At 40.8% G+C, this 21,567-nt stretch overlaps 1 protein-coding gene across 1 annotated transcript in view; it reads left to right on the plus strand.

Moving 5' to 3' along the window:
• The window catches only part of brf1a (BRF1 RNA polymerase III transcription initiation factor subunit a), a 113,692-nt gene that overhangs the window by 58,303 nt on the left and 33,822 nt on the right, over window positions 1–21,567 (plus strand). The window contains exons 13-16 of the mRNA XM_034235292.1: window positions 4,657–4,718; window positions 5,571–5,652; window positions 5,820–5,875; window positions 7,845–8,110. Coding sequence (XP_034091183.1) covers window positions 4,657–4,718; window positions 5,571–5,652; window positions 5,820–5,875; window positions 7,845–8,110 — 466 coding nt within the window. The remainder of the gene's footprint in view (window positions 1–4,656; window positions 4,719–5,570; window positions 5,653–5,819; window positions 5,876–7,844; window positions 8,111–21,567) is intronic.

The raw sequence follows: 21,567 nt of genomic DNA on the forward strand, positions 1-21,567 counted from the left end.
TATTTGTGGGATTTACATCTTCATTAGGAACCATCGAGCTTAGAAACAAAGAGCTACAGACAGGAAGTCAGGAAGTATTGAGAGTTGAACACATTGTTAGTTTTGGTCTTTACCTTGGATTTCCCGACACCAAGGAAAATAAAAAGCACCAGCGGCCTTATCCTTTAATATCTCTGTATCTCTTTCTCTGTTGGGCTCAATCTCTCACCTGTCAGCTCTCCCTCCCTCCCTCCCCTCTCCCTTATATATCTTGTTCTCCCCCCCTCCTCGCCCCCTTCAAAAAGCCGTCTCCTTCACCTGTTAGCCACTATTCCTGCGGGGCACATTTTCTCTGTTTCTTTGTGTTTTCTTCTTTGGTATCAGAGACTGCAGTGAAGCATCTGATTCTCCTGACCACATCAGACAGGCCTGCGATGTGTGGGAGACAGGAGGGGATTTTTAAGGGTATTTCTGCAGCGCTAGGTGAGGGGTAGGGAGGTAAATCTGGGGTCAGGTTACTTGTCTCTGAGGAGCAGGAGACAGCAGGGTGATAGAGTTAACACCTTCAGGGTACGCCAGCTATGCTTTCCTTACAGATGGATCAAAACGCTGCTACGCTGTCGGCCTGAAGATAGATCCAGGAAGAGACCATGGTCTCTTCCTGGATCTATCTTCAGGCCGACAGTACTCGCCAAAAGAAATTGAACTTTGCATGTTTTTAGACTGCGGGGGCTGAATCGGCCAATGTGAACAAATGACGGCAGATGCTAAAACTGTTGTTACTCTGTGAAATTGCAGTAAATTATAAGACATATGCACGTCTTATTTCTAAACTGTTTTACATTGGCGAATGTATTACTTCCTATACTCCTTATATGTATTGCTCTGTTGTGTGTTTTTATTCTTAAAAAGTTGCCATTTTGTAGATTAATACTGTTTCTATCTCTTCAATCTTTATCTTAAGATGTTGATCAAATGCTGGCAGAGGTGGACTGACAAACAGCGATGAGTAAACACGGCGGAGATTTGTTTTTAGGACAGAAAATGTTCATCTTATGGTCATTTCACCACGTTTTGAAGGTTTTTAAAGGGGCCCTATTATGCTTATTTTTTTAATGTTTCATATTTGCATTTAGTGCCTCTACTGTGACATGTCTCCATGCTTTAATGTTCAACAAGCTATTTGTCTCATACTTCCTGTGCTGCTGCACCTCTTTTCACCCTCTGTCTGAAACCAGAGTCCATCTTCTCCTTTTGCTAAATGTTGCTAGGTGCAGATTACATATATTAACTGCCATTACTAGTGTGATAAACTTAATGACAGGCTTCAACTGTGGTCCTAAATGAACCAAAACTAAACTGCATTAAAAGACACCGCGAATGAGAATGACTCATTTCAGATGTTCAAATTCAGTACGATGGATGAATATTCATGATTCAAACTCCAGATCTCGGAATGATAATTTAAGCTCACAACCGTTCCCATTTGTCCTCCATCTTTCCTCTCTCCTTCTTTTGAAATATTTAACTCCCATAGTGCCTTTTTTCCCATCACTCTTCTCTTCCCTCGGTCATGGGGTTGGAGGTTTGTCCCAGAGAGAGTTGCTGTTGGAAAGCAGAAGCACCTCAGACAAGAAAAAAAAAAAGAAAACATTCTGTATTGATATGCAGTCAGAGCTGGAGTTGTGAATTCCTGAGTTGCAGCCGAAATACCTCGCGCTGCTGTCAGTGTGGACAGAAAGAGGAAAAGTAGTTTCTCTGCAAACACAAGGTCATCAGGGAGCTTCGGTTTGGGTTTCACAGGTTTCTTTGCACTTTATATCCTGCTAATGAGATGTTGTAATCCACTTCTTCTTATTCAGAGTGATGCCAAGTGTGATAAACCTGTAGTTGTTTCTATTGATGAATTTACAAAGAAATCTCTCGACAGGCCTTCAGATGGAATTGAAATATATTTCATTTTCCATCTCATCTCTTCAAATATTGTTTCATTAGGGAGAGAAACTGGTCATGAACAAGAACAATGAATGACAAGAAAACGGCAAGTTTAGTTATTTCATAAAAACATTGAGAATTAAATCACATTTGAAAGTCCTTCATTATTATTAGTTTAAAGAGGCCCTATTATACTTTTGGGGGATTTTACCTTTCCTATAGTGTCTTTGAATAGTTTTTTATGTAAATGATCTGCAGAGGCTAACATCCCTGAGTTTCTCTCCAAAATTAGCATAATAGGGCCCCTTTTTAAGTGAAAATGTGTTCAGTTTAGAGCAGGGGTGTCAAAACGTTGTTCACCGAGGGCCACATACAAAAAAATATTCGAAGGTCTGGGCCACTCACTAGAGGTTAGGTTTATTTTCTCATAAGTGAAGTTATAAGTTAGCTAAATCAATCAAATGTAAGTAAATAATGCTTGATGCAACAGCCTACATCACAGCTTTCCATAGGGTTTCATTTATTTTGTTAGCAGCTCATTCCTTAGAACAGAAGCCTTAGATTGCTTATCATGAGGAAATAGGAAGGGTATATTTCAAGGTTGTTATTTAAATAAGTTATTGGGCTTTTTTCTTATCATTATACTTTTTGAATTTGCTGAGGGCCGATTCAAAATGGCTTCCGGGCCGTAGTTTGGACACCCCTGGTTTCGAGACATTTAGTTGAACAAGTGGAACAGTATGATTGAAATGATGGCTTGCTAAAACCAGTTGAAAACATACTTGCACAGATTCCATGTTTTTTTCTCCTCTGTCCTCAATAAGCAAAGCCAACTTGCATCTTACAAGAAATGGAACTTTTCCAAATCTATTTTATACGCTCCAAAGTGCAGAATGCAAAAAACACCAACAAATAATTAGATAACTCCTCCAACTCTACCTTCCTGCCTACCTCCACCTTTGACTGCCAATATAAGACTCTGATCCTCAGGTCTGCAGTCTGCACATTCTTCTGCACGCTCACCAAGAACAATTTGTATGCATTTGATCAAATTAGCCCGAGTAGATATATCAAAGCCGGGCTGAATAATAACTCGGTAATTGCTCCCTCCCTCCTCCCTCTCTGGGGTTGGACGGGTGTTATCAGCTCTTAGTCTCGCTGCCTCTCTGCCTCCCGCAGCTGCCAATCTCTCCCGGGGCTTGTCTCCATCTTATCTCCCCCCCACACTTCACGCAGAGGAAGCTCTTAGAGGGCTGCGCTCGACAGATAGCGGCTGACCTGTCTCTTCCCTCTGCGGTGGCTTCTTCTTTAAGGAAGCTGCAATCTGCTAACTTAACCCTGACTAGATTATCCCCCCCCTCCTCCTCCTTCCTCACCTTCTCCTCTTTCTCTGCTGTAGAAGCACACCCTTTACTGTCTGCAGAGGTGGGAGAAGAACTCAGATCTTGTACTTAAGAAAAAGTAGATGTGTAGGAATACTCTCTTACTAGTAAAAGTCCTGCATTCAAAATGTTACTCAGGTAAAAGTACAAAAGAATTGGCAACATCAAAGTACCAAAAGTAAAAGTACTATTACGCAGATTGGCCCATTTCAGAATAATATATCATATGCTCTGATAATAATGATTAATGTGTTCAAAGATGGTAAAGGTGCAGCTAGTTTTAATGACTTTGTATACCGCAGGTGAATTTACTACAGGTGTAACTAAAGTCTTATTTAAGTATTGATTATGTTTCACATTATTAATGTAATTCTGTAAAGTAACTAAAGGTAGTCAATAAATGTAGAGGAGTAAAAGTACACGATTTACCTCTGAATTTTAGTTGGGTAGCAAAAAATGTAAATACTCAAGTAAAGTACAAGTAAAAAAGTAAAGTCCCCCCCCCCCCGGTGCACCTGTATCTTAATGAAACGGGGAAAGCTGCTCTCAGGTGCCGCGTCTTTGAAGCTTTTGGGAGTTTGAACTGGAGGAAGGAGGCCCCTGTGAACGAGTCAAAGGCAGAAAGCTGACAGAAGTTAAACGAGTCCTGTAAACCTGCGTCTCTTTAAAACATGTTTCTCCATCTGATGTCTGCAGGCAGCCGGGAAAGAGTTGCACTTTGTTCCAAAACTGCTAATCAAAGTGTAGGATCTTTTGGAGTGAAAGCTGATAAATGTCTACTGATGGTTTTTCTGCTACAGTCAAAGCTCCCTTCATTTTTGTTTCCTTTATCAAAGTCAATCACATTTTCTTTGAACATTTCTCTTCCAAAATTGAACTGTGTGCACACATGGGGATTTCAAATAGCTCTTTCTTTTATCAACACATTAGAAAAGCTGTTGTTCCTCTCTTACAATCAGCGCCATCGCAAAGAGGCGCAGGTAGAAGCGGCAGTCGGGGCGTCGCAGCGTGACAAATGCAAATTGCCATTTCAGCATCCCCCTGTTTCCAAATAAAGCGCGCTGCAATCTAGGGAGCTTATCGTAATTGAAAAGAAAGTGTGTTGAAGGTAGATCGGCTTTAACGCGAGTTAAGCCTATTAACGTCTTATCAGAAGTCACAATGCGTTTTTATTTGCTGATTAACCCTCGATGGAAGATGCTCCACGAGGAAGAGATGCAGCAGGATGTTGGAGTTGCATGTTTTTCTCTAACCAGCTGCTGTTTCCTGTTTCTCCCCCTCTGGGACGGGGAAGCTGCCGTGAAAATGTGCATTACAGCAAATGTCCTAAGTGTGTCCGTTCTGATTTTGTCTGTGACAGATGGCGATGCTGAAAGCGGGGAACTGGACCTGAGTGGGATAGATGACACGGAGATAGAGCTGGTGAGAAGCTCCTGCTTAATGAGAGAGCAACACAGAAGGAAACACAAGTTCCTCAAATGCAACATCCAGGAATCCCCCTTCCACTGTTTAACTAAACTCCCTTTCAAGATGATTTAAAAGTATTAATACAAACCCCATTTGTCAGTGTGTGGAACTCTTAGTGTGCTGAATTCATAATGTTAGTCTGTTTATTAGCAGGTTATTACGTTGGTTATAAATGTGATCACAGTGCAAAGACGAATCTTTTGGAGTACCTTGAGAAGAATGTATTATTTATTACTTTTAGAAGGGACATTTCCAAAATCTGATAGTTATTTCAAAAGAAAGATTCCTCTTGTTAAAACACACATTTCCAAAGCCATGTGAGAAAGTGATTCACAAAATGGAGCAAAGTGAAATCAGTTAATGATAAAAATCGAAATCTAATCTAATAAAAATGTAGTGGGACAAACCTACAAAAAGGAAAAATAAATATCAACCTGTGTGTTACTGTGCATTTTTTTGTAGATACAAAATCTGTAGATATCTAACCTAGCTGATGTTACAGCTCAGTCGAGTACGCCGTTCATGTTCATCTCCAGCTGTGAGAAGCCTCTCCTCCAGGAGTACATGCATCCTAATCCTAATGCATGGAGTTTGATAGAAACTGTCTGAAACTCCTTGCAACAACATGAGTATATTATCTTTAGTATTCTGGTCTTGATTTCTGGACATTGCTGTTGAGCTGCCTTTTAGCACTATGTCCCTCAGGCTAATATCTCCAACTCAGATTAGGAGATAAAGCATTTGACCTAATACACAACAACAAATGTCCCACTTTAACTCTTCTGACGCTCCCTCTCCTCTCTGCAGTACCTGCTGAGTGACACTGAAATTAAAGTGAAGACGGCGCTCTGGATGGCGGACAACTCGGACTACCTCAAAGAGCAGAAAGGTATTTTTTTTTCTTGTCCAAAGCACCACAATCGTCCCAAAATGTCCCGTCCTCTCAGTATTTCATTCTAAATCTGCAGCTGAACTCACGGCGTTTCCCTCTGTGTCGTGTTGATGTTGTTATCTCTGAGTTTGTGTATTCAGACTGTTTCTTACTTCTGCTTTCAGAGAAGGAGGCAAAGATAGCGAAGGAGAAGGCGCTGGGGATCTACAAAGAAAGGAAGGTAACAGCATTTAGACTTTTAAAAACTTTGAGATAAGGAAGGAAGTTTGTCGGAGTGCGACACAGACAGGAAGCTGATTCGAGGCAGAGCGATGGTGTGTCGTGATGAACAGCCAAATGTTTTAGTGTCCAGTATGTATTGGCTGAGCCTGTCCACCTTCAGGTGTCGATCCCCGACTATTTCAGACTACAGTTTGTGAGATGTTAGTCATTATATGGAAAAAACATGGACACCACAGAGGATTTGTGCAGTGTTTATTGCTTGGAGCTTTGAGACCCCCCATTGCTAGCTGTATGTGGGGATTATCCTGCTGAACAAAACGTGTAGGTATCATAAATGTGTGCTTGCCACAGATATTATTTTCCGCAATATTCGAAAATCCAATGTGCATCTGCTTTTTGTGGCAAGAACCAGTGCAATGCTAATAACACAAATAAATCATCCCTTATTCAAACAATGAAAAACGGTCAATAAACGTTTGAAAAACCAGAAAAACTTAAACAGAAAATGACTTGAAAAAAGGGTAAAGAAAAGTCAAACTAATCAACAGAAAATACCTGAAAACAGATGTAAACAATAAAAAAAATCTGTAAACACAAATTCATGTTAATCATGAAACTGCACCGCTCTAAAATCTGATGTTAGGAGGTGGTCTCTCCAGAAGTTCAAATGGACACCTGTACTGTCAGGTAAACAGATAGACAGCGGGACAGATGCAGAGTGGGACAGACGGAGCGTCAGACAGACTAAACACAGACAGACTGGCAGTCCGTCTCATCAAGCTGGCTCCCTCTCATATCCCATTACTGGTTTTTGGCACAGGCCCTTTGTTAGACCCAACATCTGTTCGCTGGTTTTAACTAGCAGAGATCTAATGAGACATGCAGCCTCCTGACAGCGCCGATCCAACCAGCAGCACGCTGTCATTTCTCTGACAAATGAGTGAATAAATGAATAAAATGAAGTACATTCTCGTTTTTGTTCACGTGTGACAAAGTGAGCTTCCTTTCGTGGGTTCCAACACTTAACAACCTGAGCTGATTAACTGCTGTTGTGGGGGTCGAATGCCTGAAGGAAGACACTGTGTCATTGTTGCGTGAAATGTGTTTAAAAGTTTATGTTTCCAGTAAAGAGAGCTGATCTGTAGGCAGAGTTTGCAGCGAGGTGAAGGTGGATGAGGAATAACTGAAGCAGGGTGATAACCCCAATCTGCGGCCCTAATTGAGATAAATGGCTGATTACTGAAATGTGTTCGGCTGCCTGCAGATGATGTTGCTCTGTTGAGCCTTTTCCCATCTGCGACCTAATTGGTCTAATAAAAAGACAATATATTTCGAGATAACCTTTGACCCGGGTCTGCAGAGTGGAATTGGAGTGAATAAGTTGAAGTTGGATCAACTGCAAGGCCTTTCTCTTGACTTTACAATGTTGGGTTAACTGTGGATAGAGTGGGAGATTGTTTAGAAGTAGTATCCATCTTTTAGCTGGGGAGGAAAAGGACTTTTTAAACAGATTAAATTATTATATATATAAGATTTTTATTCTGCTTGAAAAATGTTGTCATAATATATGAATTATCTTTTTTTCTCCATCCAATGTATTTTATATATCCAGTTGCCTTGAAATCAGAATGAGAATACTTGATATGTCCCGGAGGAAAATTAAATGTTGTGTCAGTTGCTCGTTTTTGGAATTAAATAAAAATATTAAATAATAAATAAATATGTATCTAAATATATAAAGTCAAACTAAAAATAATACAAATAAAACAATATATTTCTATAAACTTAAAACGTGAAGCAGTACAGCACACCTCCCCTCCAGGTTTGTCCAGAAGACTGTTACTCAATCAAAATGAAATTTGGCTTCTAATCTCCAATTAGATCTCCGATGTTTTGCTCATTATGATAACGCTTCTTCATTCACAGCAGCTGATGTGTTCTTTGGTTTTTTCTTCAAATCCCGACAGCCCAAAGGACCAAAGAGAAAGTACCCTCCGATCTCAGCCAGCACCGCAGACGAGGCCATCGGGAAGATGCTGGAGCAGAAGAAGATCTCCTCCAAGATCAACTACGACGTCCTGAAGGACCTGAACATCAAGCCCTGCCCCAGCCCCGCCCGCGTGCCCCTGACCCCGAAGAAGGAACCGTCCGCCACCAAACTCACCGGGCGAAACCGCAATCCTGTGAGAGCTCCACTCAGCCTCAGCACGCCGCTCAGCACCCTGGGAAAAAGGTAGGTGGACGCCATGTTTTTGTACTAAAGTGGATGCATCAGTCAGGTTTGATCCAGTGTTTTTACTAGGCAATCTAAACTTTTAATCGCGTTGCATACAAAAATAATATGAGCGATAAAACAAATACAGGGGTGGTATTGAAATAAAGAAATGCATAACAAACTGGTGACAGAAATCAGAGGGTTTTTTACTTTCTAATACCATCTCATCTTAGTTTTGATGATTTCTTAATTATTGGTATGAAGTCTGACAGTTTTCTGACATTCATGGTAAAAATCCGCAGTGCAATTATTGAAGGCAGTTGTGGTCAAACTTCGAAATGTAATTCATTTGCGTTTTTAAGATTTACTGATTAATGTCGAGCATAAACGATGACCCTAGTTTTTACATGTTTATTTAGATGAATCCACCAAGTATTTTCACGTATCATCACAACTGTTTATTCAGGTGTGTGTTAGCAAAACATCCTGGCCTTAAATGACCAAGAGATGCATCTACAGCAGTGGTTCCCAAACGTGTTGTGCCCAAGGCACACCAAAGGACAAGTAAAAATCTCAAGGCACACCTATTGTGCAAAATAGCCCTTATAACACGTGTTATCACTCATATCATGTAAAATATCTGTAAATGTGCATAATTATTTACTAATGCCAAATCAAATGTGACAAAGACAACTATATTACTCATGAAATATTTATTAACGAAATATTTCAGAAATTAATTTGAAACTGTATCAAATTAGGCTTCATCAAAGCAGCAACACACTCATTTAAACCAGACAGGTCACAAAATAAAAAATGAGGCAAAGGAAACACAGCAGAAATTCAGCAAAGAGAACTGTCAATGCAAGGAAGCTGCATTGTCCATGGTCCTGAATTACAAATTATAAATGTAACATTTCAGCAATCAGCATTGAAACATGTGCTATTGTAAATATTTTGCCGACTTACAAATTAGTGAGATACATGTGCCTGTCGGGGCGCGCAGAATTTTTTAATCCTTGGTGGCACTGAGGAGAGGGCCACTCGCAAGTCCTGTTCAACAGAGAGCCGTGACCTCCTGTTGTTCTTCATGTAAATCAGAGTAGAGAACGCCAACTCCAGAGATGGGGTCGTTACTAAAATGTTTTAATATATTACACATTATTTAAAAAAAGTTATATATTACACTACTTCGTTACTATCTACATAAAGTAACTCGTTACTTTACTCGTTACTTTACTCGCCGAGCACGTACGAACTGCGCATGCGTGAGTGGCAATAACTTTCCTTACCAGCAGGCGGCGGTAGTGTGTATTTGTCATTCAAAACAGGCAACAACCGGAAGACAGAGAAGAAGAACAGACGACGTGATATAAACAAACAACAAATAGCGTGTGCGGTAGCTTCACCTTAGCATGTGTTCTTTGCAGGTGTGTGTTGAGGTTTGACCACGTGGTGTTTCCAGCAGTGGATAACAGCTTCTGGCCTGGACACAGTTTGCACCTCACCGTCACATTCCTGTCTATTCTTCGGACAAACTCAAAATAATGGGCATACCTCCACCCCTCAAAGTTATCGCTGACTCAGCCATGTTTATGTAGCACTGCACGTGGAGATGTGGACGCACAAGTCGCGCAGATTACGTACATATAAACCTACAAAGTACTGATATAGTAAATAAAAAAATAATTATTTTTGTGTAGTTGTATATTGCAATAATAACGTATGGTTGTCACAAAATCCCACGGCACACCCGGACTTGCCTCACGGCACACCAGTGTGCCGCGGCACACCGTTTGGGAACCACTGATCTACAGGTCTCAACTTTCTCACTTTTCCTCGACTGGAAAAGCTCTTCAATCCGTATTTGATGATATAATCACTGTCTATGTACAGGAAAAAAGCTTCACGTTGTTTCTTAGAGGTGCTGAAGTCACTCTTTGAAACATCAAGACTCGGGTCAAAGAGGAGAAGTTTGTGGAAGTGGTGAGGCTGAAAGGAAATCACAGCACTTAGTGTTATTGACTGGTGACCTTTTAACAGTGTGAATGTGTGTGTGTGGTTTTAATGTTGAAGGCAATATCAGCCTCTTTTTGGTGCACAATAATTTATTATGTAACATAATTTAATGCTGAAAAGATTTGTGCAATAGTTGATTAGGTGAGGACGGAAGGTTTACAGGGTTTAGATTATCAATAACAAATGTCATAAATTCTGTGGTTCCGGTTTCTCCAATGTGAAGTTTTTATGTCGTTGTAAATTGAAAATCGTTGGCTTTCTGACTATTTTGGCTCGGAAGTCTTGTTTTAGCCTGTTCTTGCAATCGTTTTTGACATTTATAGACCAATTGATGGATTAAACGAATGCAGTTTTACCATAATCTGCTGCTGCAATAGAAAAGAAAGATTGTCCGCTCGTTGTTTTTGACTTTGACTTAAAACCATCTAATCAATCTATAATAGGAAGTCCTTATTAAAGGGGCCCTATTATGACACCTCTCTGTGCTTTAATGTTGAAAAAGCTCTCATACTGCCTGTGCTGCTGCACCTCTTTTCACCCTCTGTCTGAAACCAGAGCCCAGTCTGCTCTGATTGGTTAGCTGGCCGGCTCTGTTGTGATTGGTCAACCGCTTAGAGATGTCCCGCCCCTTAGTCTATCAAGTACAATTTGTCAGAGCGCTAGCCAATAGTAGCACCAATGTTACATAGTGATGTCACTACATCTCAAACTTATATAAAAACAGACAATAAAACAAGAAGCATTAAAACAGCCATCACATCCTATAAAATAATCTTGTATATTAAACATTGTAGACACAAATCTGATAAACACTTTGTGTCACTTTATTAGGTACACTTGTACAATCTAATGCACTTGTAAACAGTCTTTAATGTGTTTTATTAATAGAGTTCCCTTTGATGAACAAATCCCCTTTTTAAAACACTTATTTTCTCATTACATCTCCTTGTGTTTTTCCCTTTAGCATCAGATCTGATATCAAGCATATTAAACAGCTCTGATGTTTGTTGAGTAAACAGAACCTCGTAGAGATTACAGCTCTTAGCATTACGAGGTATTTTCCTGCCTATCAACACTTCTGAATTTCATCAGATATTTACTATGTACTCTTGTTAACACTCTTACCTGTAATGTCAACCATCGGCGCCCCCCTGATAAACAACCCCTAAAGTACATAAATCCATATTTAATTGAGTTTGCTCAGCCCCTCAAACCGGTGAATAATCCTGAATGTAAACAGCAGATGCTCGATTGAACGAAAGTGAGATGGATGCAGAGTGTTTGCTCGTGTCTGAAGCAACACCAACCGTTCTCCTCCGCAACCCGGGTCAAATGCACCCGATTTTTTTGTCTTGTTTTTCTGGCACGTGGCGGTGGATTCGCTCCATAATGATGAGGCGGCACTTCTCCTGTCGCCCAGAATAATCACCTGCGACAGGAGGACAGATGCTCAGTTTTGTGGGTTTTTTTCTCAACTCTCGTGGGATTTTCCTCCACTTTCTCTGCCAGGATTTGTGTCTCTATCCCCCCTCATGACATGCATTCACACCAAGTCTTTCAGATGGATTTAATGGGTTTTCTGCAGACTGGAAGAAAAGCTTAGTGTTTTTTTTCATTGGTGTAGTTGGGAATTGGTTTCCTATGGTTTTAAAGTCCTTTCAGTTATTTTTTTAGGTACCATCTTAAAGCTTAGTTTAAGTCCTATAGAGCCGTTAGTGCAGGAATGAGTCGTAAAACCCATACGAATCAGCATTTCACCCTACATGGTTCCTTCATTTGGAAGTAAACTGTTTTTTTAACGTGTTTTTGGTAAGATGCCTGAAAAAAGGTCTGTGTCAAACTTGTATTGTCTATGTGTCTTAAAAACAGCAGTTGCTAACAGGTGACCAAATTGGACTTCTGAACGTCATCACACCAAACAATAGCCGTCTTTAGCTTAGCGGTGGTGACTTGAAGTCAGATGAACGTGCTGTAGTTTTTTTTAGCAGCGTAATTCTGTGCAGATTAATAGTTAATATATAGAAATTATCCTGCTAAATAAAACATGTAAGTATCATAAACGTGTTTGCCACAAAGATTATTTTCTGCAACCCATTGCTTTTTGTCGAGGGAGCCCTTGCAACGCTCACTTCTGGGCCGACAACAGGACGTCCCGACTGCACCACTCATGCATCTGTTCAGTCTTTAGGAGACCCAGACCCCAGTTCCTCCCTTGTTTTGGTTACATTTCTTGTTGCAGTTTGCCAGGCCTTCCTAAACTCTGCCCAGAAATCTGCGATAACTCACTTCGTTTGATTTTATCAGAATTTCTCATTGAGTTTATTCGGTAGTCTCTTCAGTGCCAGTTTTTATTCATTTCACATCAAATGTATTATTAAATGTTTTTTATTTGAATGAGTTTGTCACTTGGCTCGCCATAGAGTGATGGGAATAAAAACATGAGAACAAACGCATGGCATATTTAAGGAATTGAGGCCAACGCCTGTTTGTGTGCAAAAGAGTGGAAAACAGGTCATGGAAACAAATAAGCAACATGGAATTCACTTTGTTGGAAACCCTTCAAGCATTTGATCTGACAAAGAATTTGAAAAATATGTTCTGATGATATTTAAGGTTGTATTTGGAGCGCTGTGACTCAATATTGCGTCAGTATTTAATCAAAGGATTGATTGTATGATCATCAGCTCCTACTGTCCACGTGTCCTAGAGCAAGACGCTGAGCCCCAAACAAACCGAGACGCCATGGGTTTGTTTTGCATTATTTACCTTTCAAGCGGCCGACTACTCAATGGAACATTTTATTATAGACTGGCACACAGAAAGAAAAACAGAAGGACACAAAAGAGAGAAACAAAAAAACATAGAAGATTGACGTAGAAGACATTTGAAGAAGAAACAAATTTTAGAAAACGGAAAGACAAAAACCTATAAACAGAGATGTCAAACCAATAAAGCATTTTTAAAAGGAGATGCCTCATAAGACTTAGAGATACAAAAAAAACTACTAATATACAAAAAAAATAAAGTCTAAATCAATAAATGAAGAAATACAAATAATAAAATTATCCTTAAACAGAATACAAAAAGAGTTGAGAGAGAGATTAAGAAATACCACAAAACAAAGAAACTTAAATTGAAAATAAAGTACAATAACAGAGAAAAGTGACGCTGAAAATAACCCTGAAAACTCAGAATCAATACAGATTCAGGGTCTCGCGGGATAATAAAAAGCGCACACTCTTCCTCCAACAGAATGATTGATGACACAAATGATGACACATTACAGCATTTCCCATTTAGAGGGTGGTAATGTGATGCTTTATTGATCGTCGTGGGGAAATTGTCTTTTGTGCTCACGCCCTTCCACAGGGAGGTCAGAGGTCGCGTCAGCACGGTGAGGCTAGCAGTCTGATACAGTGGCCGGTTCTCAATCTCGAGGATGCTGGCTTGGTAGTCGCATACTTCCAAGTCACTTCCTTCAGAAACAAAGCAAGTATACTTCCAAGCCACGGCTTCCGAAAACGAAGAAGAATGGAACAGGCTATCAAGTGTGCCACTCTCTCTAACGGTTTCAACATAAACTGTACCGAAAATACCTCACGATGTCTATCTAATTATGAACTTGCTTTACTTTCACGGAACACATTTTTGGTGATAACAAACAAATGTAACAAAGTAACACATTTACCAACACATGTTCTACGCCACTACATACTTACATTTAAATGTGTGCTGTGTCGGTTCAGCCATTCTCTGCAAGGGTTTTTGAAATTGGTCCGTGCGCAAAGCATTGTGGGGATTTTAAGGACGCGAAGTCTACCCATGTGCAGCCTCGAAATTTCCCCCAAACCAAGGACGCGGCCTCGGTGGAATTCCGAGTATGCTGGAGATTGGAACAGTACTTCGGCGGCACTCGATGACGTAGCATCCTTGAAATATTGGCTTGGAAGCCAGTATCCTCGAGATTGAGAAACGGCCAGTGTCGGGCTGGAAGACTCTCCATCACAGAGTGTTCGAGATGAGGCTTTAATCTGCATCCTGCCGCTCAAGTGTCCATTCATTCCTCCATACAATGCTCAAGAACGGAAAATAACTTGAGAGCTTTTATGACGGAAACCCCTTTTTACGAGTGGATTCTCAACGTCTCAAATACAATGGGTCGTTATGGAGATGTTCTAGTAATCATCTGAAGATTGCAATCCAAACTTAAGTGATGATTTGTCCCTTTTGTTTAAGTGAAGAGATCTATTGCATCAAACTAGCAGTTTTTTCCAAGTTCCCCCATCTGTAGGGCGTTGGTCACAACTCGTACTGTTGGTCACCATATAATTTGTAAGGACATTTTGTAGAACAATTTACCAATCGAAACCTAGATGTAATCAGCTGTTATATTGTTGTTCTTCCCTTCATTAATGGTTATTCAAAAAGATGTATATAAATGAGTACTTTTGGATTTTAAACTTTTAATTGTTTTAGTCCAGAAAAGTGTCAGTGACCCTGGATCATTATTGAACCACAATGGTGCTATTTGGCTCCAAACATTGAGGTTGTTCGGTTTTGTTTTGTTTTTCCAGCATGTGCTAACCCTAAACTAACCTTCTATAGCTACATTATTGTGGGGTCAGCCATCCCTGAGCCACAGGGTTTAGGAGGTAGGGGGTCTTCCAACAATCAGAAGGTCAGAGGTTTGAACCTCGGCCCCTGCAGTCAACATGTCGAGGTTTCTTTGGGAAAGATATTAAACCCCTAATTACTTGCTGTGGCGAAGCAAACACATTTTAGTGTGTCTACCATAATTATCTATTTAAAATTACAACATTTTCTATTTTAATCTGCACATATTTTGGTGCTAAGCTTTCGGTTCCTTTACCAACGACTGATTTCTTCTATTCTTCTTGAACTCTTGCTTTAGGTATCGTTGGCTAAACCATTGTGGTGTTTTGGTGTTAAACCCCTTCAAAACATAGCATCTATTTTTAAAGGCAAATTTCTACAACCTAAGAACATTAAGACCACTCAGAAATATAGAATATTCCTCCTAGATATCAGAATGTACACAATTAAGCCTTGAAGAAGATTCCAAACTTTTGATCATTGTTGCATCTTGATGCATACTTTGATCCCGGTATTTATCAAAGTTTGCAAGCGGAAGCCAGGATTACCCCAGATCAACAACAACAACAAGATCAACAACAAGAACAGAGGACTACGACATGGCTAAGAGGCTGCTGGATTTGAGCCGCTCCAGTTGGCTAATGGCTGCTGCCAGAATATCAAATCTCTTCCTTGGAAAGCCGACATGCTCCATGAATGAAGGAACATCTCCAGTTTCATGTTTTGGCTTTGATCGGTCTGAAGAGCTGCTTCACACAAGACCTGTCTGGTTGTTTTTTAAGAATGGACTCTCTCTTCTGACCTGTTTTGAAATGTTAAAGCGCATTCCTTTCTCGTCAATGAATCATTCATTGCCATCACCGTTGTGAATCATTCATTCTTTTCCTGAATGGAAATGCGTTCCATCCATTTATCCGGAAATCGCTGAACTCTGCACTTTGTCGCGTTGAATGCACAACAATGTTTTCAACCCCTGCGGTTTTTCAGTTTTCAGAAGCTCTACCCACAAGCCATTAGTAGCAGCAAAATGCCCCGCGGCCTTACGCGCAACAAGATGGTGATAATCCCCCATTCTCTCGTAGCATGTCAGCGTAGCACTACAATGAAAAAAAATCTGAAGAAACTAGACAAAACACCATCTGAAACAGCGACGGTTGAGCACAGAATGGTCTCTTTCAGGCCGCAGTGGAGGAGCAGACCGTTGCTCCGGCCTCTGAAAAGGTTGTTGTGCTGGTTATTGAAAAAGAGGAGAGGCCTGGTGTCAGGGAGACCTATGAAAGTGCGGGAGAAGGCTTGCTGACAGTGCAGCCATTGTGCCTTGTTTGGAGGCTCGCTGAGGGGCTACACTGAGGCATTGTGCAGCGCCGGCCTCCCCTCTCTCTCTGGTTCCTCCTCCGGGCTCTGGCTGCTCCCAGTGCTCCACTCAAGGGTTTCGCTCTTGTAGATGCTCAGCGTTGAGCTCTGAAGATCAGCCTGGATTTAGTCTTCTTCTTCTCTTCCAATTTTCCCTTTGTCTGTTGCTCTTAATACTTTTGTCTTCTTCTGTCTCACCATTCAAGGCCCTCAGTCGGACACTCCTTGACTGATCTTGTTCAGCACTTGAACTACTCAAAGTTGAGTACAAGTGGAGCATTAAAGAGGATTATAATATTCAAATCAAAAGATAGGTGTGGTCTCTCCATTGTTTGAAGCTACTTTGTAAGATTTGCTGTCGCTTGAGCCAACACAAATAGCCCAGTCATCATAATGAGAAAATGTAGGTATCTTTTGAATAACAGATATAATAGCTTCACGTGCAGAGATCAAATATATTCTAGTTATGTGGGGGAAACTTTTGAAGCAATTGGAAACAGGACTCAGAGAGGCATGAGGAGAGCTGGAGCTTTGATGGCAAACACTGGTGGTTTATTTGGAGTTTCGGCCGGAGAGTTGACGAGACAGGTGGTGTGTCACGAGTTGACACAGCGGTTGCCAAACCGATTCTGAAGAACTCTTCTGCAGCTCGAGGTTTTAACTAGTTCGGAGTGTAATAATCAACATTGTTCATCAGTGAGACTAAACAATTGTGGACCCTGAATCTAACTAGAGCTCTCGTCCATAGAAAAGAATGTGCGCCAGGGAACCTTCGTCCCTGAACAGTAAACTACCTCATGGCGGCTTGTGCTCTGTCATAGACTGGCAACAACAATGCGCCCAAGCTGCTCCTCCTTAAGAGAGATAGCAGCAATACCCAAGGCCGTAGAACTATGCCATGGGAAAAGAGACAGTAAAGAGAGAAAACGATGAACTGGGTCGAAGGTTGAATACCTAAGCATATTATTCCCTAACAAGTTACATTTTAGATAAAATACAACACATATCTCAACTTCAAGGCATTCAAATTAGGTGTCCATCTCATTTTTTGTTTGAAGAAAGGTTCAAAGTTATGGTCTTGACCTAACTACAGGCCCTCAAATTAGCCAGCCAGTGTTGCTTTATTAGCACATTAAACCATTTTAAATCTGACTTTTTTATTTTACTGTTTTTTGTATTGCACCTCTAAAGGTTCTGACCTTTGAAAGAATAAAACCTTTATGAGAAATGTTTATTTCAACTTTCTCCAAATGAACTAAATTAATAAATTGTCAATTATTAAGTGTACATGACCTGCTGAACAGCACTTGCAAGAACAGAAGTCTTTGAGGGGTCTTGACTTTCCCAATTCTTGAATGACAGATGCAATCAAGCAGACGGTAAGCTATTGGATACAGCCATGTTCTTCTTTAAAAACTGCCCCCTTAATTTAAAAGTTGACACTTTTTTTTAAAAGGATGTCAGCTTCTGATTTGGTAATTATACACAAGAAATCGTGATAGAGCGTTGCAACGTTCCCATAGCCTTCATAGTTTAAACCCGTCAAAACAACAAATCTGTGCACATGTTGACGTCTTCAAGCATTGGGCATCTCGTCTGCTTTCAGTGAACATGTTCCCAGCTTCAGATGATCACTGTTTGTCTTCTGTGCTTAAAATACAATCCACTTTTCTTGTTCCTGCTCCCATCTTGGCCTCTACTCTAAAAAAGGTGCCCCCACTCTCTATCTCTACCTTTTCCACCCATTTACCTCTGACTATCTTTCCTCACTTTCCTCTTTCAGTCTCCTTATTGCTTTCTTGTACTTTCCACTCCATTTCCTCTCACTTTATCTCCCATCTTCTTTCTCACCCCAAGTTTGTCTCATCTCACTTTCATCTGTTTTCTTTGCTTCCCGACCTCCTTCTCTCTCCTCAGCCTGGCTCTACCATCGCATCTAATCCTCCCTTCGCCTCTCTGTTAAAAGCCTTCAGCAGCAGCTACAGGCCTCTTGTATCACTCTGCACCATCAGGCCTTTTCTTGCTTTGGGCTGTTGCAACCCGCTAACGAGTTCTTCACTTTTCTTTTCTTCTTCTTCTGTTGTTTTATCTCCTCCTCCCAGTCTTTTCTCTTTCATCTCTTGTCTTGATCTCTCTACTGAAGTGTTTGCAAAAAAACAAGGGGCAGATTTGTCTCACTTCACTTGGACAAGTTTGATCGCAGGACTTCAAAATGAGCCGGAGAATTGATGTGACGGCCGACTGGCGAGTTTGATGAGGGCGCTTCGAGTAAACACAAACGGTGCAATTGTTTGCCGTTACAGCTTGGTGGTTTTGGCTAATATCTTACTTTGCTTGCTGTTGTTTGAAAAGGTCAGAGGGAATTTATCTTTCCATTAATTTAGTAGCTAACAAGAACCCTAAGCTTGATGAACTTTCTTCTTTAGAGATACAGAGTTGTCAAATATTCTCTTAGGGGATTTATAAGCACTGCTCAGTACTGTAGGTTGGAATCTGTTAAGTGAGATGTCTGGATGTAACACTCCACTTTATTCAACAGTAATAAAGTTACATTAGCGTTTAAAGTCGCTTTCCTTTTAAGTTTTGATTTGGCTCTTTGAACCCTAAGGGAGATATTCGTCTCTTTAGCTGCTAAATGCTCCACTTTTCTCACCACTACTGGGTTTATTAGAGCTTGAGAATAAGAACAGTGAGAGTGAATCAAAACAATAAGCTCATAGAAGCTAAAACGATCCATTGAGTTGAAGGGAAGTCCAAACTAGGTAATGATTCTCTGTTAATTCAACACAATGAGAAATGCCTTTATCAGAGGTCATTTGGTTAAAATGCATATACTGTACATACTCTATATGAAGTTTTAAAGGTTTAAGATTTCCTACATGGACTTAGTCATTACATGACCTTGTGCTTTAGAGGTCCAGTTAAGAATTTCCACAGTAAATCTTGAACATTCCTTTTTTTTTTTACAATAGTTTCTCCACTTTATCAGATTTATATTTCGACCTGTTGAAGGTCAGGTTATCTCCTTTTCTGTTTGTCTTCTTTTTCACGTATTTCCTCTCAGTCAGGGGTTATGGATCACCTTTATCCTATTGTAAACTAATATATAAAGACCTTTTTGATTACCCTCTGTTTCTCTGTATCAACCCTTTATTAGTTTTCCCAACAGTCTTGAAAACAAAACTACTTGCTGATGAACACACTTCAATAGAGGCAGCACTTTTCTCTTGGCTTCTGTCCCATTGTTATCTGGTCTTTGTCTATTTACGTCACTCCATTTCACCTCCGCCCATCCATCCCTTCCTCACACTGCTTATGTTTTATCTTTCACTCTGTACTCCTACTAACCCTAACCCTTCAGAGCCCTGCTGTACTCACTGTACTGGACAGTTTTTTTCAGACGTCCCGTTGCACTCATTCACTTCTCCCTTTTTCTTTTTATACCCCCCTCTCTTTCTGTCTTCACCCTCCACCTCCTCCAGCCAGCTGCCAAACAGACCCTCCCTGTTCCCTCCATCCCTACTGGAGGATGGAAAACAGTCTTCCAGAAATAGCCCAGATAATTGCCCTCCAGTGATATTTTTTCCTCCTCTGCTCCTTTCCCCCCCCATTCAAAGCTTTCTGTTTTAGTGAACTTGTTCTTTTAGGACAAAGAAAAGCAAATTCCTGACTGCATTTTTTTCCTCAGAAAGGGGGGGAGTCAAGGCAACCACTTTGGTCTGTGTTGGTTTTTCCAGAAATGTAAATCGGGTCTCCGAGGACAAACTGGTGTAGTCAGCAGTTTTTCTGTCCAGATGTTGCCGCTGCCACCACTTTTCTGCCAGAGCTAAAAAAAAAAAAAGGAAAATACTTCCCATTTTGGTTTTTCAGCCTGTCAGAGCAGGTGTCATGAGAAAGTCATAATAAAAAAAAAAACTTTACAGGAACATCTGAGAGCAGTTAAATCTACACCTGCAGTGAAGCGGGAAAAGGAGGGTTGGACTTTGTATCACATTTTCCTGCCTGGCACACTCGATGGAGGAGGATGTTTTTCCTTGTTATGCCACCAGCTGTGTGAGGGGAGGGTTCATGATTTGACTGTGGTTTGCAGCTCCTCCCTATCAGCCTCTGATCTCCCATCCTCCCCCCCTGCAAAAAGTGACCAATGAGCCATTGGATGCTGGTGGAGGTTATCAGACAGACAGACAAACAGACACACAGGGGTTCATGGGGATGCCAGGCCCAACCCACCCCACACACACACACACAATCCGCACACACACAGGAAATCTCCACCAGCCATGTGACGTGCAACAGAGATTAAAAGCTATGAAATGTAAGCTTTTTAGGAATCAAGGGTTCAACAGTTGTTCATTTTAAAAGCTGATAGTAGTAGCAAAAGGAAATAAATGTTACTGTTTTTAAAAAAAATGTAATTCCCAAAAAGTTTCCTTGAACGAATAATGGATCATTTTTAGATTTTCTGAGACCGTTTGAGTTACAGATAGTTGTTTTGAGTTTATTTTTGGTAGAACTGCCTAAACACTGTCAAGATTTTTTTACATATTTGCATGTTCTGCTAACCTTGTCCTTACTGTTACACAAACAAGGATGTTAAAATCAAACAACTTAAAGACTTGCAAATGAAATCGCATCCATTTTCCTCATTAGTACCAAATGACATCACTATTAAGATGTCCATGTTCCTTTTGTTCGTTGGAGGAAACAACTTGACCCTTAAATCAAACGGTAATAGAGCATTTTGGTATCCTGTACATATAGAGGATAATCCACATTTAAAATTCAAGGAAGAAAGCCACCTAAATGAGGAATTATAAATCTGTTCCTTACTGTAGCGGCAGTCATGCATGATGTTATGGCTTGATGAGATAAAATGTTAATATGAGCTCCCAAACTGAGATTTCGAGTGTCTTGCCTCCCAATTTTTCCAAATGACACACATAACGGTACATGCCAGAGGCTAACAAGCCTGTGGAGTTATCTCACTGCTGGTTGCATTTTAAATGATGTACATTTCACATACATTTAGCTTTAGCTTCATCCAAAGAGATGATATTTAAATCTCACCCCCACCCCCCTCAGAACGAGCCCATTCCTCGTGAAGCTCTGAGAAATGAGAGCATCTCTTTGATTCTGGCCATCCGGCTCTGCAGCTTTCTCCCTTTTTCCATCCAAACAGCTTTCAACGGCCAAACCTTTGTTCTGCAGCGCGCCTCGCACTGTAACTAATGGGACAGCCAGGGCTGGAATTTCGAGGGGGAAACTCTAAAACTGGGCCATTTGGAGAACATCCCGGTTTTATCCACGGCTTAGCCACGGAGAGAAAGGAAAAAACAGCCCAGCCAGCAACCGAAAATGTTGACACTAAAAGAGTTGATACTATTGTGGTAGTTCATGGTCTCTCGGAGCCGCACCGTAGCTTAACAGCTCAAGACTCCCCCCCCCCCCCAGAGCCACAGGAAGGGACGCTTTAACACTTCACTTTTGTC

Source organism: Gymnodraco acuticeps, unplaced genomic scaffold, assembly GCF_902827175.1.
Source record: "Gymnodraco acuticeps unplaced genomic scaffold, fGymAcu1.1, whole genome shotgun sequence".
Lineage (NCBI taxonomy): Eukaryota > Metazoa > Chordata > Actinopteri > Perciformes > Bathydraconidae > Gymnodraco > Gymnodraco acuticeps.